Below are 12,816 nucleotides of genomic sequence, written 5' to 3' on the forward strand. Positions count from 1 at the left end.
CACTAAGCCTAATGTGACTTAGTTGACATTTCTCTTAAAGAGAACCAGTACAGTTTTAAACCTTCAAGTCAACATAATTAATATTTATTAAGCATCCAAGCATTCTCTGTGCAATTCCGGCCATTCTCGCACTGGTGATCTCTGGACAAGGGTACCAAGAAGAAACTGATGGGTTCCACTTTTTAAAAACACTACCACCACCACATAAAAGCAAAGTGTTGCTTTCCAGCATAAAAAAATGAGAAAGCCAAATGAGGACAGCCATTAAATCTGTGCTTGCTTGGCTATCAAGAGTACTTTTGGTTTCCTTATAAAACGGTATGATATTGATTCCACTTTCTCCTAAGCTTCCATTTATGCGGCCCTCTCCAGTTGGAGGCAGACTTCTGTCTGAAGTCTGAAAAGATCTATAATGTTGGAATCCCTCCTGCCCTCCTACAAACCAACAACACAGGGCTAGGCCCCTGAGGCTCAGTCTCAAATCTGGCTCTGCTAAGTCACTCACCAATGCCGGGGACCCAGTTAGTCGCCTCTCATACTTGCCAAATGGGCATGACAGGGTTAACTTTAGAAGGTCTTTTTGAAAAGCACTGAAAAAGAACAAGTACTCCAAGCATTTATTTCATGCCTTATCCTTCCAGAATTAAAATGTTTTACCTAAATGCAGCATCACACACACACACACACACACACACACACAAATAAATAAGAAATAAAATCTTAGAATTTGGTGAGAAAAACGAGAGAGGAAATAAAGGCACGAACACTGAGCAGTGGGTCAGACGCAGAAGTCGGGTCCCTGAAATCCTACACCCAGGCCTGAGCTTCGAACTTCCCTGCAGCCAACTCAAAGAGGAAGGAAAACAGTACAGTTACATCATTCAGCATCTTCCCTCCTAGCAATTAACAAATATTTAAGTTCGGAAAATTACCTCTATTTCTGGGCACTGAATTCCTTCTGAATTCTCCATTACTCACAAAAAATAACTGAAAAAGACACTTTGCAGTTATTGGCTCTAAACCACTTAGAAAAGCTAACTGCCACACTTGTGTCTTTGAGAAGGTATGTAGCTAACAGGGCCAGATTGCCATTAAAGTCAATTCCAGTTTGTGACACAAAACCATACGCATTACAGACGGGAGAATGTTCGGTTTTCCATTCTCTTACAGCTACAGGTTCAAAAGGGAACTCTGGGCATATTTCTGTGCCCACATGACCCCTAATCGGTACAGTCCTTTCGGCTTCTCCAAGGATCCATCAGACAGCCTTAAGGCTCACTGTGAATGTCTTGAGAGTACAATTCTAATTCTATCATGCCACCACAGGCCACTGAGATCTGGAAAAGCCATGGGGTTATACCTCCTTATCTTCTTTCATGACAACTTGGAAGTCCTGAGCTGCCATCTGCTCAAATAACAGTTAGCAAAGGAAAAAACTGGAACACTGCTGAGCTCTCAACAGGTCTACAGGAGGCAATAATAAGGGCTCTCAGAGGGCTTCTGAGACATTCAAACTCTGAATGCCTTCCAGCAAAGCTGACTCTCCCAGGAGTAGACGGCATCTTACAGAGATGCAAAAAGCACTAACTGTAAAGGAAGAGACTGATAAATCAGACTTCATGAAAATTAAAAACTTTGTTATTTAAAAATACAACGAAGATAGCAAAAGGCAAGCCATAATGGAAGAATCTACTTGCGATATATATTTCTGATAAAGGGCTTGCGTCCAATATAAACAAAAAACATGTACAAGTCAGTAAGAAAAGAGGCAGAATACCCAATTAAAAAAAAAAAAGACTTAAAAAGCATTAACAGTCAACATACACATGAAAAGGTACTCAGCATCATTAATCAGCAAGAAAATACAAAGGAAAACCATACCAAGATGTTATTACAAACCCACTAAAATGGATAAAATTGAAAAAGGTGTGGAATAACTGGAACTCTCATAATTGCCGGTGGGAGTGTAAATTAATACGATCACTTTGGAAAACTACCCAGCAATGTCTAACGCCAACGATCACGTGCGTATGACCCAGCAAGTGGCATTCTTCCAAACAGCCCCAAACTGGAAAAACCCAATACCCGCCAACAGTCACATGGATGACTAAGCCACAGTGTATTATACGACGGAATATTGCACCACAATGGAACAGCAACTACTGTAACCGCTGCTTTGGGCCTCCCAGGTAGAACACTGCACAAAATAAGCTGGACACAAGAGAGTACATGCCACAGGACTCCATTTATATGAAGCCGAAATGCGGGCAGAACCAATCTACGGTGACAGGGCAGTGGTTACTTCTGTCGTAAAGGATGACTGGGTGGGGGCACCCAGCAAAGTTCCCAGAGTGCAATATTACCGGGGGTTCATTTCTGTAAACGTTCATCAAGTTGTGTATCTGTGATTTGTGCACTTTTCTGTATGCCTGCTACATTTCAGTCAAAGGGCTTACTCAAATATGAGGGCCTGATTAAGCACCGTTAAGTGAGGCCTCACCCACTGTCACTACTTTAGAACGGAGTCAGAAGGGGGGAGGGTTACACCAAGGCTCTGAGAGATTGCACAGGAAATCTCTTCTGCACAGGCGTTTCTGGCACCGCAATGGAGAAGGGAATGGTTATCTGGAAGGACTGCCACTAGCTTTTATTTTCCAAGTAATTTCCTGGAAACAGCAACAGGCATGGAAGAGAACAGAACCAGAGAAGGCAGAGCTCGTAAAGAGAAGAAGGAACTCTGGCAGGTCAGGGGACCCAGCTGTCCCAGCGCCCTTCCCCAGACCCCGAGAATAGAAATGCTGCAACCGCACAGAGAGACAGTGGGTGACTTCCAATCTGATGAATTCTAACTTGATATCCCAGCATATAACTGTGAGGAGGCAATGATGGCTAATTCTGCTTATGATGGATCTTAGGAAAGTAGTTATGTTGCCTCTGGATATTTTTTTTTTTAAAAAACCTCTTTAATCTGGTGGCTTTTACCTGGTAAGAGATATAACAGAATGGACTATTTTGTAATGTTCCAATTTGCACATCACATTTACCTAGCTCATAATACGTTTCGTCACATCTGCTTCTTTAAATATTTATTTATTCTGTTTTACAACCATGATCCCAAAAGCATTTCATGCTCATAAAGGTCTGTAAGTTCTCTTATCATTCTCTTTACTAAGCTAATGAATATTCACGTTAAAATAATCAATTACCCAAGACTATGCTCATTGAAACTCCAGCTATCAACGGTTGGTCACATCCCTGGAGAATAATCTGCCACATATCCTAGTGGGTAAGTCCTTGGTGGGAAAAACAAACTCAGCTTTCCAAGGTGAGCGACAACAGCCACCTTATTGAGTCCTTCAAGCATGAAAAGTACTTAGTGAATAAATGACATATAACACTGTTACTACTTGTGAAAATAATCCATTCAGATTATAAATGGGATGATGGTTAATTTTATGTGTCAATTTGGCCAGGCCACATGATCTAGTTTTTGGTCATACACCAATCTAGATGTTTCTGTAAAGATAATTTTTAGATGTGATTAACATTTAAACCAGCAGGCTTTGGGGTGCCTGGGTGGCTCAGTCAGTTAAGTGTCTGACTCTTGGTTTTGGCTCAGATCATGATCTCACAGTTTGTGGGTTCAAGCCCCACATCAGGCTCTGTGCTGACAGTGCAGAGCCTGCTTGGGATTCTTTCTCTCTCACCCTTTCTCTCTGCCTCTCCCCCACTTACTTATTTCAAAATAAATAAAAATAGACTTAAAAAAAAAAGTCAGCAAACTTTGAGTGAAGCAGATTATGCTCCATAATGTGGGTGGGCCTCGTCCAATCAATTGAAGACCTTAAGAGGAAAGACTCACGTCCTCTGAGAAAGAAGGAATTCTGCCTCCATATAGCCTTTGGAATCAAGACTGCAACATCTGCTCTTGCCTGGACTCCAGCCCTCTGACCTTCCCTGCAGATGTCAGTCTTCCCAGGCCCCCCGATCACATGAGCCAATTTCTTAAAATACATCTCTCTGTGTACGTATTATATTAATAATATAATACAAAGTGATATATAAAATCTACATAAAGAAAATATATATACACAACCTACAGATTCCGTTTTTCTGGAAAACCCGGCTTAGTGCACAGTCATTTCTAGTGTAGGATCAAGTTCAGTGTTCCCCCTGGGCATTATTCCCTGCCAAAGTAAACAGTATGGGGCATAAAGAACATGTCATAAAAAGTCTAACAGTGCCCATAATTAACATATTTCCCCCCAAACATCATTATGATCATGACCCTCAGGAAAAAATCTGACAAACTCTGTAATGGCCATGTGACCAACTTAGAACTTTCTCCTCTTTAAACGGTTTAATCCAAAGGTTCTCAAAAGGTTCCCCCTTTCCGAAACAACTTCCCAAGGTGATTCTCTGATTCGTTCTTGCTAGGCTGGCCTTCTGCCTCAACTATTTCCAGGTTGGAGTTTCTTCAAGGGAACCTGTAATTACTCAATCAGACACCTGCTTCAAGACAGAGAGTGGGCTAAAGTTCAAGAAATGTCTTCGTGCCAAAAAATACACCTTCTCCACCTGGCTTGATTTCAAGAGGAGAGTTTAACAGAAATCTCAGGAACTGAATGGGAGGGGAGAGGATTAAGGAAAAGACAACGACAAGCCAAAGGAATCCCAAAAAAGGCAAAGGGCAGGGAGATCACAGAGGAAGTTTCCTACAGCGTGCTGCAGAAGTGTCCTGGCCCAGGCTCTGGTCCAAGTAAGACTGAAAGCTCGTGAGCTTATAGAACAAGGAGCCGATGAGCTAAGCATAATAAAAAACAACCCAGGTTTCATCACTGTTTGTAAACACTGGCATTTAAATGAATTTAAAGGACAGCAAGGAGCTCATTAGCATGACTTACCTCGATGTGGTCGCCCCTCCAATCAACAACGGAATCTTTATAGCCAACCTCTCCATTTCCTTGGCAACAAAAATCATTTCATCCAGGGAAGGAGTGATGAGTCCTGACAGGCCTATTATATCTAGTATTTCAAAAAAGAAGAAAGGACAGTGAGAATGAAGATGAGACAAAAGCAGAGAAGTATGGAAGACTCACTTTAGCAACTCTGTAATAAAGACCGTAAGACCTAACTAACATCGACTCCCCATTTCTAATTCTAAGACATCTTTCCTGACTGGGGAGTTTCGATTTACTATTTGTTTGCTTTACATAATAAATGGGATTTGTAACTTAACGTTACAACAGTGTACTTTCCACAGCTGGGGGAAGCCATGCAAATAAAATACATTGTTCATGATTTCCCAGACTTGGACGTGTCACGGTGTCTGAAGAAACATTAAAAACGATGAGACGATGAGATGTGGAGGAAAAAATCTAATGCAACCCTGTAATAAGAAGCCTGTTTCATTCCCCGTCTTCCAAGCTGCAAGGAGTTTCAAAGTCACCTACTCACTGACTCGACCCCCACCATCAATGACAATGAAAGCAGTCCCCCACCCCCCACAGGAGCTGGCACCTGTTGGATAGGCTGGGGCACCACCACTTACTGACAGACAGACAGACACAGGGGAAAGGACACTCGGAGGGCCCAGAAGTCCGAGGCACAGTACCTGCTTTGTGCTCAACGGCAGCCTTCAGTATCTTGTCGCAGGGAGTCATGACCCCTAAATCAATAACCCTGAGGTACAGAAATGAGAGGTGAGAAAGTTGGGGAGAACCCAAGAGAGACAAAGCCTTACTTAGCCATCAAATACCCCTCTAATGTAAATTGGAATCACAGTGACTCACTAAGGATGGACAATGACAACTACAACTACCATTTATTAGGTACTTACCACATGCCGCGTGCTAGGCTAAGATTTTTAAAGCAGCTTTATTGACATAGAATTCATACAGCATAAAACTCACCCATTCAAAATACATGATTCAGTTATTTTTGGCATACTACATTATTTTTTTAAGTTTATTTATTTATGTTGAAAGAGAGAGAGAGAGAGAGAGAGAGAGAGAGAGAGAGAGACAACAAGCTGGTGAGGGGCACAGAGAAGGAGACAGAATCCCAAGCAGGCTCCACACCATCAGCACAGAACCCAATGCAGAGTTTGAACTCATGAACTGTGAGATCATGACCTGAGCCGAGATCAAGAGTCAGATGCTTAACAGACTGAGCCACCCAGGTACCCCTACGTTATTATTTTTTTTTAAGCTCTAGTAAAATACATAAAATACCATGTGCCCTTCTAACAATTAAGTTTAAAATTCAGTAGCCCTAATCAGAGTCAGTCACAGTGCTGTGTAACCATCACAATACCCGGTCATCTCCCCAGATAGCAACTCTGATCATCTGGCAACAGTTCCCCATTCCCAGTGGTCCCTGTGAATCTGCCAACTCTAGACATTTGTGTAAGTGGACTCATACATCATTTGTCCTTATATCTGGCTTATTGCACTTAGCACAATGGACACACACGTTCTGCCTATTCGCTCGCCGGTCAGTGGACACGTGGGCCGTCTCCACCACGCTGAGCTTTTTGCACAATCAATCCCATTTTACCTTCAAAGCGGCTCCAGGATGCAAGTACCACCATGGGCTCCATTTGATGAAGAAGGGCCCAGAGACATTAAGCAACTCTGTCCACACAACTAATTAGCAGTAGATTTGGGACAAGAACCACGATCTGACACCAAAACCCATTCTCTTGGCCATTGAGGCCAATAAAAACACTGGGCAAGTTCACTCAGTAAACACCTACTGAACAGGAGAGACTAGCTGGAAGCCAATGTGAAGGATCATCAGGAAGGTCGGTTCCTGCTCACGGAAAGCGGACAATATGAGAATCTGCTTACTGAGTCACGGGAGAGGGAGACAGAACCAGGGAGCAAATCACTGAGGGAGACAGGGTAAGAGACTCAAAGGAAAAGCTGACCCGAGGGCTTGAGGGCCACATACAAGATGGAGGGCGGGCACGGAGCAGAAGTGCAGGGGCCCGCTTTGTGGGAACACAGTAAGACTGGAGGGGCTCCAATTGATAGAGGAGGCGCTTTCTGAACTCAAGAGGATGCCCACCCTGGACAACGTTCCATGTACGACTCCTCTACTCGAGATTTAGAAAGCACCCATCATGGTGGTCATTTTTACAATTTAATTTCATCATGAGTATGCATTTCACAGCATGATTTTCACCTCTTTCATAATGTCAACAATTAAAATAGGCAAAATAATTGGGGGCACCTGGATGGCTCAGTTGGTTAAGCATCTGACTTCAGCTCAGGTCGTGATCTCACAGTTTTTGAGTTCCAGCCCTGTGTCGGGCTCTGTGCTGACAGCTCAGAGCCTGGAGCCTGCTTCAGATCCTGTGTCACCCTCTCTCTCTGCCCCTCCCTTACTTGCACTCTGTCTCCCTCAAAAATAAACATTTAAAAAAAATTTTTTTTAATAAAACAGGCAAAGTAATTTAAAAAAAACAGAAAATCAACGAACTACTACTGGACACACCATCAACTGGTCAGAGGGGATGCCTGACAGGAAGGAGTCTTGCTTCTCGCTATGTATCTTTTTATACTCACTTTCTAGCTTGCTCCATTACTTGAAAAGAAAAGAAAAAAAAAAAAACTGGCCCATATGAATCCCCAGTAAAAAGCAAGACAATTTCAAATCAACGGTAACTACGCTCAGCTTTGTCGGCACTAACCCAGCAGAGAGTAAATGCTGTGCGTTTTACTGATGTGGGACGGCAGGTCCTAACAACAGTGAGATGACGCCACGTTTTTGTTTTTAGCAAATTAGGAAAGGCTGGTAACTACACCTTTTGTTAAACTAGGACTAAATATAGACTGTTGCATACAAAATTAAGTACAACAGTGTACTGCTTTTTAAATCGAGACAAGACGGCATACATTTCAAAGCTGTGTTCAACGTCATACGGTATTTTCAAAATTCAATTACAAATCATCAGTCTGATGACGAGAATCAACTTGCTCTCAATCCTTTTTCTTGTTTTAAGCAGTGTGTCCTTCGGGAACATCTTACACATGCTTGCTTTGTTTGAGGACATCGAGGAGACCTTGTGGCTGGACAGAAATGTGCAAAGGGGGAAACTGTAGGCACAGAGGTCAGAGAGGGCATCTTAAGGGGGGCAACTAGTGAAATTTTCAAGATACCAGGTTTGAGATTTCTTTAGATATCCAAATGGAGCTCTCAGGTAGCCGACTGGATACGTGAGTCTGGAGTTCTGGTGAGGGGTCCATGCTGGAGACAGAACCTGGCACCTGGCACCAAGGTGTTAGAAAGTCACGAGACTGGACGAGATAAGGCCGTCCCGGGCCTTGTTGGCCTGGATGTGCCCCCTGGAAACTCAGAGCCTTGGGTCCAGACCTACTTTTATCGGGTCTTTTAACAAGACCCCCAGGGGAGGGGAAGGCACATGACAGTCTGAGAAGCACCACTGTGGGTGGCAGGACAGAGAAGAGGTCCAAAGCCTGAGCCCTGGAGCACTCCCCTATTTGGGGGTCGCACAGAGAAGAAAAAATCAGCAAAAGAGAGAAAACCCATGACGAGTGAGGAAAGAAGAGTTCTGAAAACAGTGGGCTAGGCGACTGGGACACAAGTTCAAGTTCCAATTTATTAGCCTGTCTTAAGAATACTGGGAAACAGTCAAACAAACCATTCATCGGGGGCGTACTTCCTGACCTTCCAGGCACAGAGAGTAATACTTACAGCCCTGAGATGCATGGAGGTGGTTGCTCACCATCAGGGACAAGCAAGCCCAGACAGAGGCCGCCCCCAGCCCCACCCTCAAGGGAAAAGGGATGTTCCCCACACATCTGGGCTGAGAAAGTATTGGCAGGTTCGGAATATGCATACGGTGTGACATTCGTGGAGTGCTGTCACCTAAACTGATGACCATTAGAAGCATCCGAGGAGGGGGGATACCTGGGCTGAATCTTGAAAAAAGTAAGTAGGTATTAGCTCAATGAAGGAAAAAAGAGGGTAGTCTACACAGAGACTGGCACTAAAGATCCAGAATAATGAACCAGCTGGCCCTGGGGAACTTCAGCTGAAGGAAATGACCTGAAGTGTTGGGGGGGGGGAGGGGCTTCTATGGCTGCGGCCATTCTTCCCGCCATCCCTTTCCACTGTCCCTCTGCTTTACTGCAACTTCCTGTTTCCCCCACATACATCTCCATTCCCCCTGGTTTCCCCTGGTTTCTTCAATTGGAGCCATGTGCCCATGTCCACAGGCCTCTTCTAATCCACATTCTTATATTATGCCACAGGAGAGACTACAGAGAATAAAAAATTAATGTTATGGGAAAATGCTGATTTTAGGAATCCTCTTTCTAAAGTGTTTATAAGAGAGCTTTAAACACAAGCATTTACTTTGGGCTTTTAATTCAGAAAAAAAAAAAATGTAAGCTGCACTCGATGCTTTAGCAAAGACATCCGATACTAGATGAGAATACATACGATATTATAATAGATAAGAAGTCCCTTTTACTCTCTACAAAAATTAAAAAGGAAAATCAAAGCCATGCACCTGCATCCATCATCAAATGCTTCACATTTGCTATCTCTTGAAGAGAACTGAAGATGACATTTGTCTCTGATCCTGCAATTCACACACGCTACCACTAGATGGAAGCACCCAACCACTCTGCAGTCCCCAGCCAAAGTCTCCAATCTGTGCTTAAGCGGTGCTGACAGTGTCTGTTTCCATTTCTCCTTTTTTAAAACAATGAATGAGACAAATTCTGGAAAGTCTCCCTTTCAAATATAACAAGTTGGGCAGAGGAACCGAATAGCTATTTTTCCAAAGAAGACATCTGAAGGGCCAAAAGCGTAGATCAGAAGACGCTCAGCATCACTCATCATCGGGGAAATGCCAATCAAACCCAAAATGATATCACCTCAAACGTGTTAGAATGGCTGTTATCAGAAAGCCGCATGGTAACAAGTGTTGGCCAGGATGTGGATGAAATGCTGTCACCATAAAAAAAGAAACGGTAACTATATGAAGTGAAAGTGCTGTTGGCTAACACTATGGCGGTAATCACACTGCAGTATGTAAGTGTACCAAACCAATACGTTGTACACCTTAAACTTATACAATGTTTTAGGTCAATTACATCTCAATAAACCAGGAAAACTGTGTAACACCCCCCCCACACACCTATATATACATATCAGCTTGAAAATCTCTGAATAATTATCTAGTGAGCATGTGTGGAGCATAGGACTGGACTAGTCTGCCCTTGACTTAGATAGTCATTTTTCTCACTCAACTGAACACTCTAATATTACTCAGTTTGAAAGTATTTCATTTATAGCCATCTGTACATTGCTTAATTTTTACTCATACTAGACAGATTAGCAACAACTGGTTAAATATAAACAGGCCTCTGTTATTATTATCTGATTCACCAGATCCATATTTTTAAAGTACTAGATATAGGATATCTAATTTTATTTTATGTTTAATTTTTTTCAACATTTATTTATTTTTGAGAGACGGAGTGAGACAGTGCACAAGCAGGGGAGGGGTAGGCTGGGGGGAGGGGGGACACACAGAATCCAAAGCAGGCTCCAGGCTCTGACCTGTGCCAACACAGCTAGCACAGAGCCCAACGTGAGGCTCAAAGTCAGGAACCATGAGATCATGACCTGAGCCGAAGTTGGACACTTAACCGACTGAGCGATCCAGGCACCCAAATATAGGATATCTAATTTTAAATTTTCTGCTGACATATCCTACTTTTTCTTACACAAACAATGTGCATTAACTGTGTTTACAGTGTGCGTTTACCTGTGCTTTACCAGTGTGCATTTTTTTAAAATGTTTATTTTGAGGGGCGCCTGGGTGGCGCAGTCGGTTAAGCGTCCGACTTCAGCCAGGTCACGATCTCGCGGTCCGTGAGTTCGAGCCCCGCGTCAGGCTCTGGGCTGATGGCTCAGAGCCTGGAGCCTGTTTCCGATTCTGTGTCTCCCTCTCTCTCTGCCCCTCCCCCGTTCATGCTCTGTCTCTCTCTGTCCCAAAAAATAAATAAAAAACGTTAAAATGTTTATTTTGAAAGAGGGAGCACAAGCAGGGAGGGGCAAAGAGAGAGGGAGAGACAGAATCCCAAGCAGGCTCCATGCTGTCAGCGCAGAGCCTGATGCAGGGCTTGAACCCACAAATCGTGAGATCATGACCTGAGCCGAAATCAAGAGTCAGACACTCAACCGAATGAGCCACCCAGGTGCTCCCACATTTTCTTTTTATATAAAAATTATTAAGGAGCATATTTAAAATCCATTTTCAGGTACTATCTGATCAAAAAACATTTTTAAATACTTTATATTACTTAAGAGGAATTTAACTAGAATGTTAACATTAAACATTACAGTTAAAGTTGTTTAACTCTATAATCAGTAGTGGAAGATAAACAGAGAGCAGAGTCCTCCCTTTTGGAATCAGAAGCCCTGAGTATATGGCTTGCCACTTGCTGGCTGTGTGACCATGAAGAAACTCCTGAACTTCTCTAAGCCTCAGTTTCCTCATCTGTAAAATGAGAAAGACAATAATTGAAGCAGGAAGAACAGGATCAAAACTGTAAGAAGGAAGGAAGGAAGGAAGAAAAGAAAGGAAAAGAAAACCATCAGGAAAAGAAGACAGAAAACCGAAAAATCAGTGATGTAAAAGCACTAGCTCATTTGTGAAGTGGTAACCAAATGTTAGGTATTAGTGGCCTCTTGGTGGATCTATCCCTTAGGTCTATTCAAATTCTCAAATTTACATGTTCTACTAGATCACAGAATCTAATGCATCATCCCCATAAAAATGTTCTCTGTCTGGACAGAACTATCATCTTTAGTCCTCTTGACTTCTTTTTCCTTCAAAAAGAAAAAAATCCTTACCACCTTATGAGATTTTCTGCATCGATGACAAAGAGCCTGGAACTAGAAAGCTGCCTTAAGATTTGGTTCTGGATGGTTTGCTAGACTCACTCACTAGCTGCGTGGTTCACTCCAGATCCAGCCTAGAACCTGGAGGCTCAGCAAAAGTATACATTTAACTACATAAGGTAGATGGCAGGGGTGAGGGGGAAGGGAGGGGGCACTTGCCTACTAGCTAACACCATAAAATTAAACTGATCGGGGGCCATGTGTTAAGAGACACAAGACCCAAGAGGGCATCTGTCGTGATAGAAAAGGTTTGTACGTTCACTCATGTTTTTATAAAAGGGATAATTACAGTTTCACTAGAAGATGTTTCTCCAGTTAGACTTATGAGCAAAGACAAGCACCCCTTCAATGCACAGGACAGAGGAACCGGATGTGCTGGAGGAAAGCCTCGGGTTTAAGAAGCAGGTTTCACAGATGCTGACATTCAGCTGGAGCAGCACCCTGGAGAAATGCCACAGTTCTCCCCGGCCTCTTAAAACATCTTTAACTGGAGGAAAAAACATTCCTAGCGTGATTCTTTTGGCTACTTATCCATTTTCTGAAAATAAAAAATTATAAACTCATGACAATAATATCTCAAGAATTGCTTTAAGAAGTTTACCTACAAGCTGCTTTTTTTCAACAGTTTCTGGACCACGATCACAACTGTATAGGTACCTGGCTATTTAGCCTCATAAACAGTAAATTTCTTGAGTTTCTTGAAAGAAGTCAACTAAATCATTTTGGTGTCTCTAGTGCAATGTGTGGTCTATAGCAGACAATCTATAAACATTTGTAAGCTGAATTCAATGCTGACTAATTATGATGAATGCAAACAGAAACCAACGACATCAGGTTTGAAAAGGTGAGACCAGAGGAGAGATATCTTGT

General features: G+C 42.8%; 1 protein-coding gene across 1 annotated transcript in view; it reads right to left on the reverse strand.

The window, feature by feature from the left end:
• Positions 1-12,816, reverse strand: part of MTR (5-methyltetrahydrofolate-homocysteine methyltransferase) — a 105,673-nt gene that overhangs the window by 23,013 nt on the left and 69,844 nt on the right. The window contains 2 exon segments of the mRNA XM_045437237.1: positions 4,905-5,025; positions 5,615-5,682. Coding sequence (XP_045293193.1) covers positions 4,905-5,025; positions 5,615-5,682 — 189 coding nt within the window.

Source organism: Leopardus geoffroyi, chromosome D2 (genome assembly GCF_018350155.1).
Source record: "Leopardus geoffroyi isolate Oge1 chromosome D2, O.geoffroyi_Oge1_pat1.0, whole genome shotgun sequence".
NCBI lineage: Eukaryota > Metazoa > Chordata > Mammalia > Carnivora > Felidae > Leopardus > Leopardus geoffroyi.